Here is a 23,296-nt window from a genome sequence, read left to right as displayed (position 1 = left end):
TCAACATTTCTGTTTTTTCAGCACTGCTTAAGTTTTATTTGAGAATTATTAATTTTTTCAGCACTGCTTAAGTTTTTTGCAGCACTACTGATTTTAAGTCTTAGGGTTTTTTTTTCAATATTACAATTTTTTCAGCGCTGCTTAAATTTTAACACTAGTGATATTTTCAGCACTGCTGAAGTTTTATTTCAACACTACTGATTTTTCAGCTCTGCTTATGTTTTATTTTAATATTACTGATTTTTACAGCACTGCTTAAGTTTTATTTCAACATTTCTGAATTTTTTAGTACTGCTTAAGTTTTTTGCAGCACTTCTGATTTTTTCAGAAATGCCTTAGCTTTAATTCTACACTACTGATTTTTTCAGCAATGCTTAGGGTTTTTGCATCACTACTGATTTTTTCAGCACTGCTTAAACATATTTTAACACTGCTAATTTTTGTTTGTTTTAACACTACTCATTTCAGCACTACTGTTTTTATCAGTGCTTCTTACATTTTTTGGCAGCTCTATTCATTTTTTCAGCTCTGCTTCAGTTGTTTTTTGCAGCACTACTGATTTTTTAGGACTGCTTTGCATTTGTTTTCAACATTTCTGATGTCTTCAGCAGTAGTTTTCAACTACTGACTTTTTCAGCACTGCTTAAGATTTGCTTTGAGCTCTACTGATGTGAAGATTTTTTTTTAAAACTACAATTTTTTCCAATACTGCTTAAGATTTTTTCCAGCACTACAGATTTTTTCAGCACTGCCTAAGTTTTATTTCAATACTACTTTTTTGCAGCAGTACTGATTTTTTCAGGACTGCTTAACATTTCAACATTTCTGATACTTTCAGCAGTGCAAGTTTTTTCAATACTGTTTTTTTTTCAAAACTGCTTAAGATTAGTTTTTAACACTACCAATGTGCTTAAGTTTTTTTTCAAGACTATACATTTTTATTATACTGCTTAAGGTTTTTTCCTGCATTACAGAAACTTTCAGCCCTGCTGATTTTTTTTCATTTTTCTACTTAAGTTTTATTTCAACAGTACAGATTTTTTCAGCACACCATTTAACGCTACTGTTTTCATCAGCACTTCGTAAATTTTTTGGCAGCTCTATTGTTTTAGCACTGATTCTTCTCAGCACTGCTAAAGTTTAATTTCAACACTACTGATGTTTTCAGCATTGCTTAAGCTCTTTTCAGCAGCACTACCAATTTTTTCTGGACTGCTTAATTGTTTTTGCAGCACTACAATTTTTTGAGGACTGCTTAGTTGTTTTTGCAGCACTACTGATTTTTTCAGGACTGCTTAGTTGTTTTTGCAGCACTACTAATTTTTTCAGGACTGCTTAGTTGTTTTTGCAGCACTACTATTTTTTTCAGGACTGCTTAGTTGTTTTTGCAGCACTACTATTTTTTTCAGGACTGCTAAGTTGTTTTTGCAGCACTACTGATTTTTTCAGGACTGCTTAGTTGTTTTTGCAGCACTACTATTTTTTTCAGGACTGCTTAGTTGTTTTTGCAGCACTACTATTTTTTTCAGGACTGCTTAGTTGTTTTTGCAGCACTACTGATTTTTCCAGCGCTACTCGAGATCTCTCCAACACGCACTCTTAAAGTACTTTTTTAACACTACAGATTTTGGTTTGTTTTTTTTTGTCTTTTTTTTCCATACCACTGTTTATTTTTCAGTGCTGACATTTTCCCCTCATATACAGTTCTTTAAATGCGTTTAGAACCACTTTTGTTTCAGAACCGACAAAGTTGTTTTTCCTGATCTGAGTTTTAAAATGTATTTTAGGCCAAAAATAAAAATCCCCAAACTAAAATGTCTCAGACCGCATATAGATATCAGTTTCCTTTAACTTTCTGTAAGGGAGCTTTTAGAGACATTAAACTCTTCAGACGTCTGGTTCCCATCATCACCACTGTGAACCGCTCTGACTCTGTAAGTTTCTCTGGGTTGAATCTTTTCCCACCAAACCGCTCTGATCACATCCTGAAGATCAGACAGAAAATCAGTGCAGTTCCCCTTTAAGTCTTTTCCGGTGCTGCTTAAGTGCTGTTTGTCAGCGCTGAGTGTTTTTTTTTCCTCGGCTCTGTTGAAGTTGTTCCGTTAGCTGACGCTAGGAGCTGTCCGCGGTGCTGAATCCACGCGCCTGCGCTCGTCTCCAGCGCTGAGGAGCAATCCGCTTACTGCGCGCGCTGCCTCGCGGATGACTGCCGTCAGATCGCTCACGGCTTCGGTTTTCGTAGCGACCTGCACCTGCTCTGTTCCCCTGGCGCGCGCGTAGGGGCTTCCCGCCAACATCTTCCTGTCCACGCTGATCCGCCTGCGCTGCTGGAAGATTCTTCAGCTCGGGGGTCGTTAGCGCGCGGATCGGAGCTTCGACTTCAGCAGTCATGTGCATCAGAGCCGGCGCGCGCTTCAGCGGACTGACTGTGCTCTTCCTTCTCGCTGCTGCAGGGATGCGCGCGCGGGGCCAAGGTAGGAAAAAGAGCGTAAATGTAACCGTCTGAATGCACGTGCGCGTCTGTGGTGAGTGAGGGTGTGCGGCTGCTGTGGAGGAGGACGGAGACACCAGTTCCACCAGACTGCGCTCCACAAGTGCGACCGGGGTCCAGAAAAACAGGCTCTTCTCACTGTAAACTTACAGTAGCTGACCTGCAAACTTGTTGCCTCGGAAAAAATAAGCAAAGTTGCTTAACAGATTCGAGCTTAAATAACTTTGAGTCTGAGTTCTAGTTACTTTCTCATTTTCACTCACCCACACTCCTGCAGCACGTGAGGTTAACTCCGACAGCCCAGTCACTGTCAGTGGTTTCAGTTCAGCTGGTAGAGCACTTAAAAAAATGGTTCTTCAAGGGTTCTTTATAAAGGCAATGGTTCTATGGAGCTGCTGCATACTTAAACGGTACTTTGCATAGTGATGGATGGAGAATGCGTTGTATATGGTTCTATATACCTTTTTGAAAATGGTTCTATATAGATAGTGGTCTTTAGTTCTTTAGTATGGTTCTACCTAGATCATATATAGGGTTCTTTAGTAAAGGCAATGGTTCTATTCAGAACCATGCGTTCTATATGGAGCTGCTGCATACTTAAATGGTACTTTGCATAGTGATGGATGGAGAATGCGTTGTATATGGTTCTATACACCTTTTTGAAAATGGTTCTATATAGCACCAAAGAGGGTTCTGCTCTTGTTACGATGTCAAGCTTGCAACAGCTGATGAACCCTTTTTGGTGATATATATATATATATATACAGAGAGAGAGAGAGAGAGAGAGAGAGAGAGAGATAGAACATATATAGCACTCATGCTTCTTCTGTGTGTAATGTATAGGCTGCATTTAAAGCAACACTATTATATTGAATGAGCTGGGTTGTACAGTCATGATTAAATAGCTTTGATAAGACTAGAATCACCCATTTCTGAGGACTCTAATAGCTAAACGCATATGAGCTTGTAAACCTGAACACAAAGCACCACCATGGTGAGAACAACAACAATAACAACAATTTTGCCAAGAGATTTATATTTATTAGTTACAAAAATAAGAGTTAATGAACCTCTTAAAAATTAATGCATGTTAACGCTTATTATTCAGTAGTACAGGGGCTTCAGTGAAAACTGGCTGAGCTATTTTTAGCCTTATAGAAGTGTATAAAAATACTTGGGGTCTGCCGGTGGGCCCTGGACATTTAAGGAGTTGACAGAAACCAGCCAAACCACTAAGAATGCTGGAAAGCTTTTTGGGCAACAGACTTTTCAGTCTATAGGACTTATCCAAATGTACTGATCTGAAACAGGTTTAAACAACTAACTAAGGATTATACAAGAAATACTACATGTTACTAGATTTATATTAGTAATTTTAGCAAATAAGTTAAGTAAACCAAAAAAAAGGTGCAATCATCATGTTTAATGGTGTGCTTTGACTGAGTTCTTCTGAGCTTCGAATTTGCATGGCAACCTGAAGTTATAAGCAAAGCAATAAAAACGCTTTGTGGACTTTACATACACACAAACCTTTACAGAGTGTTTTAAGAGCTCATCTAGGAGCTCTTGCCACTAAAAAACCCGTTTAGAAATGTCAATTATAAAATCTGAAAACGAGTCAGTAGGAACAATGAAGTGTATTTAAACAAACCTTAAATATGATACGCATCTGAAAGCCGTAGCCTAAAGATAAATAGAAGTAAGAGTATTGCAAAAGTGTGTTACTCCCTCAACTGTGAACACAATCAGCATTTACAGAGCAAATAAGTCTTCAGTATGAAATAGGCACTTTATTATGACACATTATCATCTAACTAGCTTGCCTAACATCACTTTGCTCTGGAGACTAAACAGCTTCAAGTTATTTAATTTTCATTATCTCCCATTTTTTATCCACGTGGATCCCATCGTGATGGCGATTTATAAAAGAAGCATCACTTTAATGCATCATGAAGGAAAAGAACTGCAGTGAGTTGGACTAAAGCGAGCGCACAGAGCACGGGGAGAGTATGATTTTCTCATGCGCTGTGAGTCCGTGAGGCAGAAGGCGCAGGGCACTGAGACTTTAATCTGTTTGAGCTGCGGAAGATTACCGTTCGGGCTCTGGGACACAGCTGGTCTCTGTAGTGGACAGTTTCATCAAGCCTGTTTTGCCTGACCAAGAATAGTCAATGTCCATAACTCACTGACTCACTGACTGACTGATGGGCTGCACTCCAATCTGTGTAGTTTTCTGCTTTTGCTAGCCTGTTTTAAAGCAATGTGCTTCAGCATTGAGTGCATTGAGGGCAGCAAAATGAGTTCCATTAACCCTTTAAAATCCCAGGCTTATTACAAACATAAGGCTTATTATTCAGCATCTGCATGGAAAGCAATGCAAACTGGCAGTTTTAAGTTATAAGTTATAGGAGTGAGGAATGGAAGACCGGAACAGCTCCAGACTCAAATGATCTGTGAAAAAAAATCATATGCACATATACTTGCTCATAATAAAAATATAGTGCAATATATGTGATGTTTTAAAATATGTGTTCAAAAACATTTCAAATGTGACATTTTTTGATACTTATATATGTCAGTATATGCACATAAAGGTCAATGTGTTGAAATAGTTGCACATATGTAGATTAAATGTTTGTAGTGTCAATTTTTAATGTTTACATATGTCAGAAGTACATGTAAATATATCATAAACCTCAAACATATGTTGAAACAAATATGTAAATATATTTCCTTTGCATGGCAGTCATGATTCTGTTCGTATGCCTCTACAGTTAAAGTGCCAAAGTGTTCTTCAGAGCGATGCCATAGAATAAAGGGTCAAGAGAGGCTGTGTGTAATGAGAAAGGGGTGTGCTTTGCCTAAGACCCCCTTTCCTGTGTTTAAATATACAGTAAACAGGATAAAATCATCATATTATACTATATGGCCCATTTAGAGAAGGCTTAGCAATTACAGACTGCTGAAGGAGGACAAGAACTTTCAGTCGCCCGTTATTGTATATTGCAATAATTTAATCTTTTTTTTTTGTCATATAATAATAATCACCATAGCATTTGTTGTGGGCCCCCAGGGTTCAGCTACTCTGTGAGGTTCTGTTATTTTTTATTGTTCACAGTAAGTCATACTGGGTCTTAAACCACATCAACAATCTGCATGACCTTAATTAAGAGCTGGACTCTGGGTGATTATTGACTTCAAGTGTTTGTTCTAACGTTAGCCTTGTAGCTTCAGAGCTCAATTTAAGAGGCAAAGTTTAGGAACCAAACATATCTTTGAAAATTGTGTATCTATGGACAGGACCCCCATAGGACCACCACAGAGCAGGTGTTATTTGGGTGGTGGATCATTCTGATGGTGGTGGTGGTGGTGTGTGTTGCGCTGATGAAATGGACAATGAGTTTAGAAACAAGGAGGTGGTAGTTTTAATGTTATGTCTGGTTGGTGTATGAGAGAGATGCACAGGTCAGGGGGAATGACGGGTGAGTAAAACAAGTAAAACAATATGCAAATATATGATGCCAGGAGCCAATGGGAAGCTGCATAGAATGTGACAGAAAAGCATGTTTTTTCACTTTACCATAATTACAAACTTATCCAAATTACAGACATTCAAAGACGCTAAGCTCAGGTTGCCAAATGCGCGCCTCTGCCAGACGCATCACTCCTCAGATGTTTTCCAGCAGTTCTCAGGATTTGCTAAAGCGAGTGAATATAAATTCTGCTCCTATGAGACTGATCAGTGCAGCCTGTCAGTCACTAGACAGAAATCGATGATGGTGAGGAAAGAGGAGGAGGAAAAATCAGCCTGTCAGGCTACTGAGGCGACTACTTAAGTTATCCAAGTATGTTTTATTACCAACATCATGTGCCATATGTCTTTTCTAGTGGCGTGAAAGTTACCACATTAACCCCTTAACATTCCAGGTTTATTTCATACTAAGGCTTATTATTCAGTAACTACAGGGACTTCAGTGCAAACTAATGGAGCTATTCTTATGTTATAGAAGTGTGTAATAAAACTTCGGGCCTATGGCTTGTTAAGGGCTTTAATAAACTGTAATGCATTTTTCTAGTTTGAACCATTCATAGTGTTGCAGGCTGAGGTCCAGCTGCTTGGGTGTTGTCGCGATGACTCCATGACTGTAGCCCTCTCATTCAAATACAGCTTTTTTTGGCAGTTTCCATTGATGGCACACTTACCAATTATGATGATAATAAACAATTGCAAACAATGGCAATTTTTAACCCCTTTAATCTCAGGCTTATTACAAACTAGGGCTTATTATTCAACTACAGGGACTTCAATGCAAACTGGTTGAGCTATACTTAGGTTATAGTAGTGTGTAATACAACTTTGGGCCTGTCAGTGTGTTCTGGCCCTTTAAGGGGTTAAATTGTTTATGCATTTGTGAATAGGAATATGATATCAAATACGTTAACTAATGTAAAACACAAATGATTCTTCTGTTAGCCTAATAGTACAAGTTTAATGAACTCAAAATGTTCATTTAACCCAGTTATTTACCTTTTTAAGTGGAAAAGCTACTTAATTTTTATGGTGCTCCTGGCTCAATGGGGGCTTAGGTGGCTGCCTTAACCTAGTCCAGGGGTCAGCAACATGTGGCTCATTACTGCCCTGTTGCAGCTCCACAGCAGATTTAGATTTGTAGGTAAGAATAAAATAATCCTCCTTTGCAGTAAAATAAAGCTCTGCTGACCGTTCAACACAGTTTAACAATAAATGATCTTAAACACTGGAGTTAATGTAGAGCTGCTAATTCACCCTTCAGCCCTGAAGGTTGGTGTGTAGACTGCTGGTCACAGTAACGCAGTCAACAATCTTGCCTAGCTAGTAGCTAAAAAAACAGCAAAGAGAAAGTTTAAAGACGAACATCAATAATTTAGAGACGAATGGAATTTTGCATAAAGAATCACTCAGATGGTTTCCTGATATGTTTAATCTGCAGTGAGAAACGCTAAGAAGATGTGAAGTTGAAGTCAGTTTCTCATTCGCCAGATTCTTGTTTGAACTCTCCTGTTCCACCTTAAATGGTGCAGCAGTTGCATTCTGGCACCTCAGACACCGTTTAAGGTGGAACAGGAAAATTGGAACAAGAAGACGGCAAATGAGAAGCTGACCTTGGCCTCGTAAAAAGTCGAACGTTGAGAGACATTTTACAAGAAACTCTTCTATTTTTGCGAGAAGTTTCCTGCTGGAGATGCGAGAAAAGCAGCTATAGCTGAGCTAAAGCTTAAAGCAGAGTCTGCATTTTCATTTATAGGATATTTTTAGTCTATACTAGGACATTAGCAAATATAAAGACATATTTTCAGCCAAGATGGTAAAACCAATAAAATGGACATAAAATGTTGTGGCTCCCAAGGTGGTTTGATTTTTTAACATTTGGGATGCCGACCCCTGGCCTAGTGAAAAGACCCAAGAGTTTGCACCCCAGAGATGCCATAGCCATCCATAAGTGGGCACCCAAGATGAGAAAATGTGATGGAAAGAGTCACAGCTAGTGTGGAAAATGAGTAAAATAAACAAATTCTGTGTTGTTTATTTAACTGAGAACTTAGAAATGAGAGTGAGGAGAACTTTTGACTAAACTAAGAAGTTTGAGTTAACTCAAGAAAGTCTTTCTTATCAGTTACCTTCTGGTTTTAAGTACATTTTTTATAATGTACAAAATATCATTGAGGCGGATGGGCCCCCAAATAGGAAAGGCTTGAAATGAAGTATTCCGGTTCTTACTCTAATTCTATATGCTTTTCCTGTCTATCCACTCGAACTGAATTGCTGATTTTCTCTGATTATAAAGCTTGTTCGGTAAATGGGACGCATGCACCCACTCTCACTAGCGATGACTGGGCCCTCTCTGTGCAACAGGAACTTTTCCATTGAGCCCTATTAGCAGATTGTTGTAATTGTTCCACGTGTCATTATCTCGCTGGCATCCGCGCTTCGCTCTGAGGGGGATGAAGAGCGTGTGGAGGATTTTGGGGCAGCAGCGACACACGCGCCGCTGAACTCTAGCCCCCCGGCCCTGAATATCTCATTCTGGAGGAGGGCTTGGAAAGTGCTCCGACACCTGTTTTTTGGATTACCGGTGATTAACTTCATCAAGGGCTATTCAGCAGCTGAGCGCTGTCATAATTAGCCTCGCCTTCCTTCAGCTTGTCGCGTGTAAATGAGAGCGATCATGGCAGAATGCCCCTATTTGTGCCGGTCCTGGCGTCTGTCGGAAGCTCTTTCGCAGCCTCCTGGGTGGAGGAGAGGGGCCAGCTGAGCACTTGCCATTTATTGCACGTTATGCTAGTAGCTGGTGCAGGGGTCATCAATTCCGGTCCTGGGAGGCTGGAGTCCAGTTTGGCGATTTCTCTTTTCCAAACACATTTGATTCAATTCAGCAGTTAATTAGCAGGTTTAGCAGGTGTGTAAGAGTGTTGGTCACTGCTATGCTGGACTCCAGATTTCTAGAGCTGGAATTGATGACCCTTGCTCTAGCTGGCTAGGTTAAAGGGGAATTCCACTGATTTTTCAAAATTTGTGCATAATGAAATTGTTAAGGTGTAAACAAAGTCATTCAGAGTGGTTTGGTGTGAAATGCTCTGTTCTAGAGAAACTTACCAAGTCAGAGTTATTCACAGTGGTGGTGATAGGAACCAGATGTCTGAAGAGTTTAGCGCTTCTAAAAGCTCCCTCACAGAAAGTTAAACCTTAAAATGCTTTTTAAAATCCATTCATGGCAGAGAGGAACTTGTAGGGTGTTGTGAGGCAAAATATTCCCCAAAGAGTTTTTATCAGATTTATCGCTTTCCATCGTCAACATTGCATGTAAAAATGTAAAGATTCATGTAGGTTCACTGGTGGTTTTGGATGGTAAATAAAATGGCTGTATTTCTGTTGTAGACATTGTGACCCATGGTTCCTATCACACCACTGTAAAGGGTCAGTAAGTTTCTGTACAATGATGTTTCATGTCAAACTCTGAATGACTCTGTTTAACTTTTAACAATTAAATTTGCTGCTGTTAGAGCGAAAACTTGTATCTCCAAAATGGTAACTTTACAGGAGAAGGAAAAAACCTGCTTTACTTTTAATGTAAGTCAATGGAACCAGACATTTTTCTAACTAATTTTGGGCCGTTTCTTTTGGTCCATTCATCATGCAATTTCCACACAATATAAAGTGCAACAGGCATTTTTAAATTATAACAAAAACTCAAAAACAACAAAAAAGGACATCTGAGGTTTTGTTCTGACAGGAGCAAATAATGTCAACATTAAAAAAAATGTTGTAATTTCCCTTTAAAGTTTTCTATAAAAGATCCCATATTCTACATTTTTCTTGTGTTCTATACTTCCTTGCGATGGAAGCGACAGCTGTAGGTTATTCTTAAATGACAAAATAGAAAGAATTTAGTTACAGAAATTAGTAAGAGTATAGTAGCTTACATACATACATACATACATCATCTAAACCGCTTATCCTTCTGGGTCACAGTGGGGCGCTGGAGCCTATCCCAGCGGTCATTGGGCGGAAGGCAGGATACACCCTGGACAGGTCGCCAGTCCATCGCAGGGCAGACAGACAGACATACACACTCACACCTAGGGGCAATTTAGCATGTCCAATTGGCCTGACTGCATGTCTTTGGACTGTGGGAGGAAACCAGAGAACCCAGAGGAAACCCACTCAGACACGGGGAGAACATGCAAACTCCACACAGAAAGGACCCTGGTCACCCGGCCGGGAATCAAACCCAGGCCATTCTTGCTGTGAGGCGACAGCGCTACCCACTGCGCCACCGTGCCGCCCGAGTATAGTAGCTATTTAACTAAAATTAGCTAGTTAGCTAATTGTGTCCTAAGGCTAAAACTTGAGCAAACTGCAAAAAAAGTGGAGTTTTGGTTCTGTAAAGGTCATTAAAATGAAAATTAGAGAGTTAGCTTACTAGAATTTGCGTAAAAGTAATGTTTCTCTCAGCAATCCCTATTCCAGCTCAGTCCAGCCTGTTTTCACCTGCCTGATCATTGGTTGCGCCTGTGTCTTGTTAGTTCATTTAGCTTTGTCTGTTCAGTTGGTCTTTAACATGGTTTCGCTTGTGTTTCCAAAGTGGTATACTGTAACCACTCACTTCTGTTTTGTTTCTGGTCTGTTTTTGATGGATATTCCTGCAGTTGTGTTTACCTCCCAGTATGAGTGAATGTTAAATAAAACAAACCGCACACATACACAGCTCACCTCATTACACTTACTTTGCTCAAATAGAGTTATGAGTTAGAGTCCCAGGGATAAATGTACTCATGAGAATGATCATTTTTACCTCTAGTTGCAGTAATTTGGAAGAAGTATGGTCTCTGTAGACACCTGAACCATCAAAAACACCCCAAATCTTTCTTAACCTCTTAAAATCCCAGGCTTATTGCATACTAAACCTTGTTATTCAGGAACTACAGGGACTTTAGTGCAAACTTGTTGAGCTGTCCTTAGGTTATAGAAGTGTGTTATAAAGCTCTGGGCCTGCCGACAGGCCCTGGCCATGTAAAAGGCTATTGGCAACAACGCCAATGAGTGCAAGTCATCTGTTTCGAATGGCACTTGAAAGGCCATGGTTTCTTAAATTAATAAAGTGAGTGGTCTCGCCATTGTTAATGGAGTGCTTTTCTTCGTGAGCTCTCCTGCTGTTCCTCTTCTCATTCAAGGATGCTCTTCTTTGGGAGTCGCTAACGGATTAGCACTGAATGGCTCCACTGTTAAGGCGGTTCCTCTGTCCCTCTCCAGCGCGAGATCGCTCCTCTCCTCGCCGCCCTCTCTTCGTCCCTCTGAAGAGTATTAGAGGCTCTTATAGATGAGAGACACTCACATAGAAGTCACTCTACACGTCATGGAACGGAGGATAAGGAGTCGCCGCTGGGCATAAAGCCATCACTCTCAGGCAATCACTTCAGGATTTAAAGTCGCTCCACAAGAGAAGCAGCATCTGGCATCGCTGCAGATTGTCCAAGATGTGAGAAAAAGTGAGTCTTCAGAGGCTGGAGAGAAAAACAGCCGTTACACCTCTGGCTCAGATCAGGCTTGGTTTGTGCTGGTCATCCAGTGCGACTGTTGCTTTATTGATTTTCCCACTTAAAGAGAAAAGTAGAAAGAAAAAGCACCAGCCGTGTGGCAAGTCTTTCTTTCAGGCCTGTCAGGCAGGGACGAGGTTGGAATGCTGGGCTTTCTGAGAAAAGCTTGCAGTCTAGCTCTGGATGCCTGAATGGGCTTTTCTAAGCCAATAGTGGTGGCTAACATTGGGCCTGTTATTGTGCTGCTAACCAGCTTCCTCTAGCAGTCAAAGTTTTTTGGAGATGAGCTCTTTGAGAGACATAGCTCAGAAAGAACGTTGAGACCCCATGTTGTATATCACCATCATTAATTTGTTTAGTGTTACTTTGTTAGTGATGGTGCTAGTTTTGGTTCTGTAAAGGTTATCAAAATGAAAATGAATGAGTTAGTTTATTAGAATTTGAGTAAAAGTAAAATTACTGTCAGCAGTTCCTGTTCTAGCTCAGTCCAGCCTGTTTTCTCCTGCCTGATCATTGTTTGCACCTGTGTCTTGTTAGTTTATTTCGCTTTGTCTGTTCAATTGGTTATTAACATGGTTTTGGTTGTGCGATTGATTTTCCCTCTTAAAGAAAAAGTAGAAAGAAAAAGCTCCAGCCATGTGGCAGGTCTTTCTTTCAGACCTGTCAGACAAGGATGAGGTAGGAATTCTGGGCTTTCTGAGAAAAGCTTACAGTCTAGCTCTGGATGCCTGAATGGGCTTTTCTAAGCCAATTGTGGTGGCTAACATTAGGCCTGTCATTGTGCTGCTAACTAGCTTCCTCTAGCAGTGAAAAACATTGATTTGTTGATAGTTACTTTGTAAGTGTTAGTGCTGAAAAACTTCAAATGTCTGTTGTGTGACAATCTGTGTTTTGAATCAGTTTTCAATAATATAACAGTTAAATATAGAGTTATTCTAATATAATGCATGTATTGTACAGGTTTGTTGGAAGCTGTAAAATGAAGGTATTTTCTGTTTAGCATCTAGAATAAATTTATAATAAATTTGATATCCAGATTGCCTCATATTCAAAAAGCCCACTAAGTAGATAGCTGTTCATATTTATTTCATGACAAGTAAATTACTATATCGTATGTACAATTTATTAGATAACATTTTCTATGTTATCACAGTTGACCTGTTTAGCATTGCTGTTTTTGTCGAAACATGTTCAAATGTCCATTGTGCGACTATCTGATTTTCATCCTATAATGTTAAATCTACTTCAGTCACGCGAACACTGGGCTAGATGTACGTACCTAAGAAGCTATGAAGTGATGTGGCTACAATATGCATGATGTGGCTACAGTACGCATTCTAAATACGTCTGGAATTGACCTAAGGCTAAAGTCAACTAAGGCAAAAACTGCTCAAAGGACCTACTAACTGCATTATGTTTTAAAACGTTTTGGAATAGTGGAGCCGCCAACAAGCTTGTGATAAAAAAAGACAAAATGGCTAACATTAGGCTTATCATCATCTGCGCATTAGATTCCTCAACAATTCAATTCTATTACCACATTTGACCTGTTCAGCGTTACCGTTTTTGCCAGAAAATGTCCAAATGTCCATTGTGCGACTATCTGAATCTACTCCTATAATGTTAAACCTACTTCAGTCACTCAAACACTGGGCTAGATGTACATACCTAAGAAGGCACAGCATAAAATAAGCCATGACGTGGCTATAATATGCGTTCGCAATGTGACTGGAATTAATGATGAGTTAACTAAGGTAGTCGCTAATTGTGCAAACTGCACCAAGGACGTACTAACTGCAATATGTTTTTAAAAGGTTTTACAAATAATGGAGCTGTCAACAAGCTTGAGATAAAAAAAGAGAAAATTGTTAACATTAAGCTTAGCTTCATCTGCGAAACTGCTTTCTCAGCAAGTCAACCTTATTACCACAGCTGACCTGTTTAGCTTTACCATTTTTGCCAGAAAATGTCCAAATGTCCATCGTGCGACCATCTGAGTTTACTCAGATGAGGGTAAACCTACTTTAATCTCTCAAACACTGGGCTAGATGAACGTACCTAAGAAGCTATGACACAAAATATGCCTTGATGTGGCTACAATATGTGTTCTCGAAACATCTGGAATTCCCCTAAGGTCAACTAAGGCAAAGGTTAACTAAGGCAAAAACTGGGCAAATGACGTACTGACTGCATTGAGTTTTAAAACGTTTTTAAATAGTGGAGATTGCGATAAAAAAGACACAATGGCTAAAATTAGGCTTATCATCTTCTCAACAAGTCAACTCTATTACCACATTTGACCTGCTTAGCATTACCATTTTTGCCTGAAATGTCCAAATGTCCATTGTGCGACCATCAGAATGTACTTCTATAATGTTAAACCTACTATAGTCTCTCAAACACTGGGCTGGGTGTACATACCTAAGAAGACATAGCGTAAAATGCGCCATGACGTGGCTGTAATATGCGCTCACAATGCTAACGTCATCTGCAAACCAGCTTCCTCAACAAGTCAACTCTATTACCACAGCTGACATGTTTAGTGTTATCATTTGTGCAGAAAAACGTCCAAATGCCCATCGTCCACCTAAGTTAAAGCTACTTTGGTCACTCAAAATTCAGTGTTGACAAGAAAGCAGCGTTGATAAATGTTCATTCCCACTGAAACATCTCTCCTGAGGTATAATGCTACTCCGACTCAAAAAACAGACAGCGAGAAACAAAGACACGCACATATTGTATCCACATCAAGGCACGTCTTGTGCTGTGCCTTCTCACATGCGTACATCAGGCCTTGAGAGTTGAAACAGTGTTATTCTGTGGGTAAATATTCTTTCAGCTCATCTCTGAGGCCTGTGCTTCCCTCTAGCCGCTATGACTGCTGCCATTGTTAAAGCAAGTCACCAAACAAACATGTCTTTGAGACATTTACGTCTGGTTCTAGGAGACGAAGAAATGATAGAAAGGAATAGAATATGTAATCAGCCGCACAATATCTCCACGAATCTTTCCTCAAATCCATATGTATGAGGGAGAGAAATGCATTTTTCCATGTACAAATTGTGCATTTAGGATTGTGGGCAGGACATGCAGGCAGAATATGTAGTGAATGCGCCTGAAAGCGCTGCAAAAGTCTTTATGTAACCTTTTTGTACTCTGTATGTACCCTGCATACATTTCATCACATCCAAAATATGGGTGCAATATAAAGTCAATATATGTATATATATTAGCATATATGCAAATTTCTAATGTGGACAAATGTAAGTAAATATATTCCTTAATGTCCAAAAACAGCTGTTTAAAAGTTTTGAATCGCTATTTTCAATAATATATATCCCGCTTTGTTGTAGATACACATATATTGGTTCTAATATTATGATTGTACTCTGTAGATGTCATACAATTTATAGGAAGCTGTAAAAATGAACACATTTTCTATGATGAATGGAGATTTCATAACATTTTAGAAAGCTGTTTAGCATCGAGAATAAACGTATAGCAAAATAAATATCCAGAATGCTCTAAATAGATAATTACAGTTTATTATATTGTAACATTTGCAATTTTTTACCATATCTTAACAAAAAATTATGAAAAAAATGACATTTTGGTGTCTTATTTTTAACATTTCAATCTACACAGTGTAAGGCATTGTTGAATAGCAATTATTAATTTTGTTAGCAGTTCAGAACATTTGAACTGTAGTGTAAATATTAACACGTGTGGTTTAGCATTTAAAATTCAACTGTACAAAACGTATGTGTGTGTATTTCCTAGACTCTTGAAAAAGAATTTTCTTCGATGTTTTTTAGCAAAGGGAATGGTTCCATTTAGAACCATGGGTTCCATATAGAGCCATTTCATGCTTAAATTATTCAGATTGATAGAAAATGTGTTGTAGATGGTTCTATATAAAACCTTTTTGAAAATGGCTGTATATAGCACCAGAAAGGGTTTTGTGAATGTTACGCTGTCAAGAGCCCTTTTTAATCCTATACAGAACTATATACAACACATTCTCCATCAGTCTGAAGAACCATTTCACCATTTCAAATAACCATTTAAGCATGAATCAAGCATTGGCTTTACTAAAGAACACCTTAAAATCTTTTTTAAGAATGCAGTGTATGTGTATGGTTTTGTATGTATATATATATAATTTTTTTTTGGAATGAACGATTCTTTCAAACAATGCATTTTTTTTTGAGTTCAAGCCATTTTTACAGTGTATAACATTAGACAAATAATTTAATTTCCACTTAAAATGGCCATTAAGTACAAGTTATTACTTTTTCAGTGAAACATATTGTTGCCGTCCAAAGAAAAAGAGGTATCTCCAAAATAGTAACTTTACAGGAGAGGGCAAAACTTTTAACTTTTAATGTAGGTTAATGTTAAGAGAGTTCATTCCAAGTGATTTTGGAGCATTTTTATTGGTCAATTCATCATGATTTTTTTTTTATACAATGTAAAGAAAAGCTTCTTTGTTGAAATGATGTAGAAAAATAAAATTGACAAAAATGGAGATTTCATTTTGGACAGTGACACTCAGCAACTTAATATAATAACTTTTTTGTCAGTATTTAATGTGTCCACTCGTTTATTACAGCGTCTGTTTTTTTCAGGAGACTTTTGTGAGAGAAATCTACAAAGATATTTCTCCACACCTCCAAAGTTTTTGAAGTTGACTGAATTTCCTGCTTCTTACAATACAAGTAATCTTTTGCACAGTACTGTATATATAGATTAAATGCATGTAATGGTGTAAATTTGTAACGTACTTACATGTCATACTGACGTTTTGAACAACATATGTAAATATATTTCCTTTGCATATGGAAAAATTAGGAACGCTGATATTGATACTATAGACACTGGTGGCACTGCAGAGGTTCAGAGCAGGGTAAAACAGAAAGCCCAGGCAGGCCGACGCCCATGACTTTCCCCCCTTTTTACAAAACCCCCGCTGCCAGGCTGCATACACACCTCAGTAATTGGGTCTGGCATCTGCTTGGCTGCTGGAGCGCCGCGTCTCCACAAGAATTAAGCGGTGGGACGGCTCTGGCTCTGCCCGCTCTCCAGCGAGATGCCAAATCCCATCTAAAAGGCCCTTCATCTGGGCCAGCGGCCCGCGGACTGCCCATCAGCCGGCACACTATGTGAAAGGCCACAGGTAAACAGGCCGGTTAATGGATTTGGAGGAGTCCGCTTTGGTATTCACAGGCAGAGTTTGACCTCCAGGCGCCCCCTCGACAATTTCCCTCTATAAAAAAGAGAAAGGATGTAATTGAATTCATCAGGCAGGGTAAACATATTCTAAGTAGCAGGAGCGAGATAATGATGTTGTAGGGAGATTGGCGGAGGGCAGTTGCGAATAACAAGGACGAAAAACAGCGTACAAAAGGACACTAATAGCATTAAACAGCGGCGTCCGTCTTCAGCTGCCTTTTTAACCAGCCACCTGCTAAAACACAGCCTTCTTCTGAGCATGATTGGTGGCAATTGAGAGCGCTCGGGCGCTGAGCGCAAGAGTGAACATCAAAGCTTTGTTACTGACCCGCACTTGCTACATCAAATATAAGTGATCTTGCTCAACAGCCAGTCATCTAATGCACCTTTCAGTTAGAAAGCCAAGATGAAAGGTGAGGACGCTGCTGAAATACCCCTGGTTAGCCAGAACTCTGTAATTTCAGACAAAAACGGATAAAACAAAAGTGACGTCTCGCATTTCACTGCCGGCCTTTGATCTGTTTCATGTGCATACAGATGCTTGATTGGTTCAAGCATCTGTATGCACTGTGGCCGTTCTCCTTTCAGAAGGTAAACTTCTGCAGAAGACCGAAAAAAAAGAGCTAAAAGCGAAAAAAGTTCCCAGTTTGCTGCAGGAGGCTTTCTCTGTGAAACGCTGCTACAGAACAAGCTCACCTACGAAGCATGGCCATAATAGAGATGGATAGAGCAGGGAACCTTCATTTCTCTTGTGCTTCAAGCAGTCCTGGCCCTTTAATTGGTCAGTGTGATGTTGACAAAGTGTGTTTTCAAAAGCAGTACTGTTAATACCTGTGCTGACTTACTTTTCCTCAGATGAGGGCTATTCATCAGTGGGAAAAAAGAGCTGAAGGCCTCAAGTATGCTGGATTTCAACTATTCCCGAGACCAAATTTTACCTTTTCAAAGTTTATTTTTACCCTGTTCATTATTTTTTTTTATATCACTTGAACATTCCAAATATTTCTTGGCCACCTTCTCTCTCTGGACTTTCATGAACACATTGTCCAGTTTTCAGTTATAAACCAGAAGGGGAAGGTTTATTAACAAAGCTATTGCTATGAAATCCCAGGCGGTTGTTAAAGTTAAGTGTTGTTATGTTGTCGCAGGTGGTTGCTAAGGTGTTGCTAGGGCATTGCTGTTTTATCTCAGGTGGTTGCTGAGGTGTTGCTAGGCTACTGGTATGGTATTCCAGGTGGTTGCTAAGGTATTGCTTGGCCATTGCTATGTTATCCCAGGTGTTTGCTATATATGTCTCTATATATGTACACACTATATGGACAAAAGTATTGGGACAATTATTGAGTTCAGGTGTTCCAGCCACACCCATTGATAACAGGTGGATAAATTAAGCACATAGTCTTGCAGTCTCATCAGAGAAGCAATGGCAGCATCTGTCAGTCTGATGGACGAGTCTGAGTTTAGCAAATGCCAGGAGAACATTACCTGCCTGACTGCATTGTGCCAGCTGTAAAGTTGTTATGGGGTTGTTTTTCAGGGGTTGGCCTAAGACCCTTAGTTACAATGAAGGGAAATCTTAATGCTTCAAATATATATATATATATATATATAAAATATATAGCATTGAAGTGAAATATAAAACATTTGCTCTAAGTAATGTTGTATTGAGCTGCTCACGAGCAACGAGGGGTGTAAGATGAGGGGTGCGAACGCCACACAAAACAATTCACACCTCTCCATAAACACAGCAGTAGAGATAGACGGCACAATGGCAGCTTTCTTCCTATTAAAACATCAAATACAACTGCAACAATAAAAAAAAAAAAATTTATAATTTAAACTTTTATAATTATGGACTTGCTTGCTCACCTACAACATATTTCCATCAATATTATTAAATAAAACATTTAATAATCAAGCATTTCTTTCAAAGAAACATACCATCACACCAACTGGTTATGTCTGCCCACAGCTGGAGCCTGAGAGAGAGTGAGAATCAATTTTTCACAGGAATCCATTCATTCATCCACAACTGTAAACACTGCTGTCGCCAAGTGTAGTTCAGGAGCCTGTGCCAGATTTGATCTTCGCAGTCATAAACAAAACTAATGTTTATGTCTGGGGTGATTTCTAAAAGAAAAAAAAAAATGTGTGTCCATTCTTTGCTCTAAATCACATCTTCTATTCTTTTCAGGAGACTCACTTTCAGTTTTCAAACAAATGTCTGCATCTCTAAAGTTCAGTCTGAGAAGTTGTTGTTGCATTTTCTGCCCCTCATGATTTAAATAATCCCAAACACATTCAGTGATGTTTAGGGGTTGGACTCTGAGGTGGTCAGTCCATTGTTCTGACAGCACCAGCAGCTTCTTGACAGCTACACATCCTTTCAGACCCATAGTGCTGAGTTGTCTTCTCACAGTGGACAGATGGCTGTGGATGTTCTCGGATCTGAATGAAGAGTGGAGCTTGGTTTTCTTAAGTGCTGTTTATCTGATGGGGGGCAGTGTTGGTGGTGTGAGCTGTCAAAAAGTCTGTTAACTAAAAGTGAAATGTGCTTCCTGTGTGCAATAAGCCATCCTAGATGGCACTTCACACTGTCCCTTGAGAACACCTCTTCTGCCATCATGCCAAGTGTGACACTTTTGATTTGGTCAGTTGGATGGCCATGCAGGTTCTGTTATTACCTGTGAAAGTGCTGGAAGAACTCTTAGCAAGACCTCTTTACATGCTGAGCACCTGCAGCCAAACAAGCATGAAATTGGGATATTTAGGAGGGAGATTAAGAGTTGACATTTTGACTTTTAAAAGGCCACATTTAAGCCAATCGACCTCCTAATCCTCCTCCACTATGTGTGACATTTCATTATTTTGTTTCTATGAGCTTCCTGAAAGGCTCTCCTTTTAGCCCCGTATATAAATTTGCCATAAGGATTTGTGACGCTTCTTAACAATGACTTTAAACAGCTTATGCTTCTGTTTCATCTATATGAACAGTTCAGTGCAGATTTTAGCTGAAAGCTTTTATCCTAGTCTCATAAATGACTCATGTGAAAATGGCCTCAAATGCTTTTTGTACAGCATTTTAGTGTTTACAATATATGTACACTATATGGCCAAAAGTATGTGGACGTCCCTCCTAATGGTTGAGTTCAGGTGTTTCAGCCACATCCATTGCTAACAAATCTAGGAAATCAAGAAAATCACACAGCCATGCAATCTGCCTAGACCGGGGATCTTCAGCTCAAATGTTAAGAAGAGTTATTTTGTCCTTTTAACAAAAATCAAACCACCTCTGCTTTAAGCTTTAGCTCAGCTATAGCTGCTTTTCTCGCATCTCTGTCAGAAAACTTTTCCTGAAAAGTAGAATAGTTTCTTGTAAAATCTCTCTCAAAGTTTGATTTTTACGAGGCTGAAGCCGCTTCTCATTCACCAGCTTCTTGTTCGAATTTTCCCGTTCCACCTGAAATGGTGCCTGAGACGCCAAAATGTAACCGCGGCACCATTTAAGTGAAAATTCGACCCTTTCAGTGTTTGACAGTTTCTCTTTGCCGATTAAACATATCAGGAAACCACTGGAAGTGCTTGTCAATGCAAATAAGTCTGTCGATTCGTCTCTGAATGATCAATGTTCATCTTAAATTTGTCTTTCAGAGTTAAAAGTTGGTGAATTAGCAGATATAGGCTATATTAACTCCAGCGTTTAAGACCATTTAGTGTTAAAATTGTGTTAGAATGATCAACAGAGTTTTATTTTACTGCAAAGGACGATTATTTTTACCTAACAAGCTAATAGGGCATTAAAAGAGCTGCATGTGGCTGACCCCTGCCCTAGACAAACACTGATAGTAGAATGGTTTGTACAGAAGAGCTCAGTGACTTTAAACATAGCACTGTCATAGGATGCCACTTTTGCCAAAAGCATAACACATGAAAATCACCTATTCTCAGTTGCATCAACCACTACAGAGTTCAAAATTGCTCTTGGAAGCAATTTCAGCACAAGAACTGTGCATTTGGGAGCTTTGTGAAAAGGGTTTCCATGGACAAATCTGGGTTTGGCAGAAGCCAAGGGAATGCATAGTGCCAGTGGTAAAGTTTGGTTGAGGTGGAATAATTATCTGGCTTTTCGTGGTTTGGGCCCCTTAGTTCCAATACGGGTTAATGTTAGTTCTAATGTTAATGTTGTGTACCTAACCTCACACATGCTCTTTTGACTGAATGGGCCCAAATTCCCACAGACACACTCCAAAATTTTATGGAAAGCTTTCCCAGAAGAGTGGAGGCTGGTATAGCCCTAATAAGGGTGAATGGTTTTGGAATGTGCAAATAGGTGTGATGGTCAGGTGTCCACATTCTTTAGGCCAAATAGAGTATCTCACATATAAAAAGAAACATGCCTGTGTATTTCTTTTCTGTATGGGCCAAAAAACCACATTACGCCACTAGTATCAGCACTACAATGTTTTAGATAGCTAAACCTGGACATGATTGATCTCTATAAAAGAAAAGCATCACCTTTTAGGGGAGAAATGTCTTTATTTTGACAGTGACCTTTGGTGCTGGGGTGTTTGGTCAATTTTCCGATATTTCTTACATTAACTGTGTGACAGACAGCTACATCTTTATTTGTAGATCAGACAGGGTCAATACAAGAGTCTAGCAGGGTATGTGTCTACATAATGTGCATGAATGGAAGTCGGTGAGTATCCAGGTGGGCGCATTAGCAACATAAAGCGATTAGATAGCATGGGGAATGTAGACTGCCAGTGCAATGAATGAAGCTGCTAGCCATTATACTGTGGGTTCAAGGACAGTGCATGTCCACATACATGTACTCAGACATAACTCTGTCTCTGGAGCCATGTTTCTCTTTGAGTTGTCTCCAGGGAGGTGCTGTGCTGTGCATTTCTAAGAAAATGTTGAGTATATGAGTACTGAGTAATGAGCCATGGGGGAGTCTCAAGAGGCCAGATATTCATACGGCGATTTCGCAGCAAGAATAAACATCTGGGGACAACTTCTTAAGCTTTTGATCTGGCGAAACTCTGCTGTTCCATGATCTTTAACATTGGGGAATACAATCGATAACACAAGCAGAACAAGCTAGCTCGCAAAATGCTAATGTTAGCTGGTGGAACTGTTTTTCCCTTGCTAGACGTTTATATTTATCCCATGTAATGTGTTCTCTGCAAACACAAATCTACACATTTGAAAAGTTCTTCAACAGTTCTTTAGTAAAAGGAGTGAGAGGAGTTCTATATAGAACCATTTCATGCTTAATTGGCTTTTGCAGGGTGAGATATGCATGATTTAGGACATGCTTAATGTAAATGATGTGTATATGAGGACAAATTGGTGTGTGTCCATTAATATGATTCCCTAATCACACTTAAACCACAGTTTCATGATCATCATCTTCCTAAATTCTTATCTGAACTGAATTGTGGTGACACTTGAGATTTCATGATGTAGCTTCCTAACAAATTGTAATTGAATCGAATGGAATCACTGTGAGGTCAGTAAATTCACACCTCTACTGTTCTCTATGGCTTCCTTTTCAGGAACCGCCAGCCATGACTGGAAATCCAATCTCATCACATCAGAGCCCCCAAATCCCCCTCGTCCAGCGCAGTCCTGGACTGACGGGTGCCCATCTAGAAAATAATTCCCGTTCAGCCATCATTCAAGTGGTGACTGATTCCGTGCCAGTCATAAGAGCTGAGCTAGAGGCTGCAATAATTGCAGCACAGTTAGCAGCCAGAAAAACATGACATATAGGCACAACATGGCTCTCTGAGTGTGTGCTAGAGTTTAATTTTACGAATCAGTGAAATTTTGCATACACGCTGAACATTATGTGTCCTGATCGAGGCCGGCCTGGCATAAGATTGGTCATAAGGAAAAAGTTATAAAAATCTATACAGCTATATTAAAAAGCCTGCTGAATTGCTCAGTAGGAACGTCCCCTGCGGTCAGTATTTTGTCAGTAATATTATGTAGATTGACTTCAGCAGTGCAGTATGTAGCTGAAGGACAATCAGTTTGGATGAGCGCTTTTCATATTTATTATCTGCAGGTGCTCTCCACATTCATTTCTTATCTTTCCCATCCTTAAACTCATATAAACAAAACTTCCTAAATGGTTCTTGGCTTTGATGAAAGCCTTTAAAAGGCTAAGTGAATTCTCTTGCATTTTTAGGTTCACTTATAATGTATTTTAATGTGCAAAAATAGCCAATTATTTTTACGTGACCTCTCAATGCCTTAGAATGAATAAGCTGAGTGAAAATAAGTTAAATCATCCTTAAATATGTGCAAATTTTGTGGCACAATTTTTCTAACTTGCTGAGTATAACATGTTGGAAAAAAAAGAAACTATAAAATGTGCCATAATTTCTGCACAAGTAACGTTTTATAATTTTTCTCCAATTTGTTCAAATCAGCAAGTAAAGATTAATTGTGCATTAAAATGTGCAGGAGTGTGTTCTCTACTGAAGA

General features: G+C 39.3%; 1 protein-coding gene across 1 annotated transcript in view; it reads left to right on the top strand.

The window, feature by feature from the left end:
- Window positions 1–2,298: 2,298 nt before the first annotated feature.
- Window positions 2,299–23,296, top strand: part of sez6a (seizure related 6 homolog a) — a 240,819-nt gene continuing 219,821 nt past the window's right edge. Inside the window, 1 exon segment of the mRNA XM_036595719.1 lies at window positions 2,299–2,474. Within this exon segment, the coding sequence (XP_036451612.1) occupies window positions 2,390–2,474 (85 nt within the window). The 5' untranslated portion in view covers window positions 2,299–2,389.

The sequence above is a fragment of the Colossoma macropomum genome, unplaced genomic scaffold (assembly GCF_904425465.1).
Source record: "Colossoma macropomum unplaced genomic scaffold, Colossoma_macropomum, whole genome shotgun sequence".
Taxonomy (NCBI): domain Eukaryota; kingdom Metazoa; phylum Chordata; class Actinopteri; order Characiformes; family Serrasalmidae; genus Colossoma; species Colossoma macropomum.
Note: the sequence above shows the minus strand (reverse complement) of the source record. Positions and strands in the feature narration are given on the sequence as shown.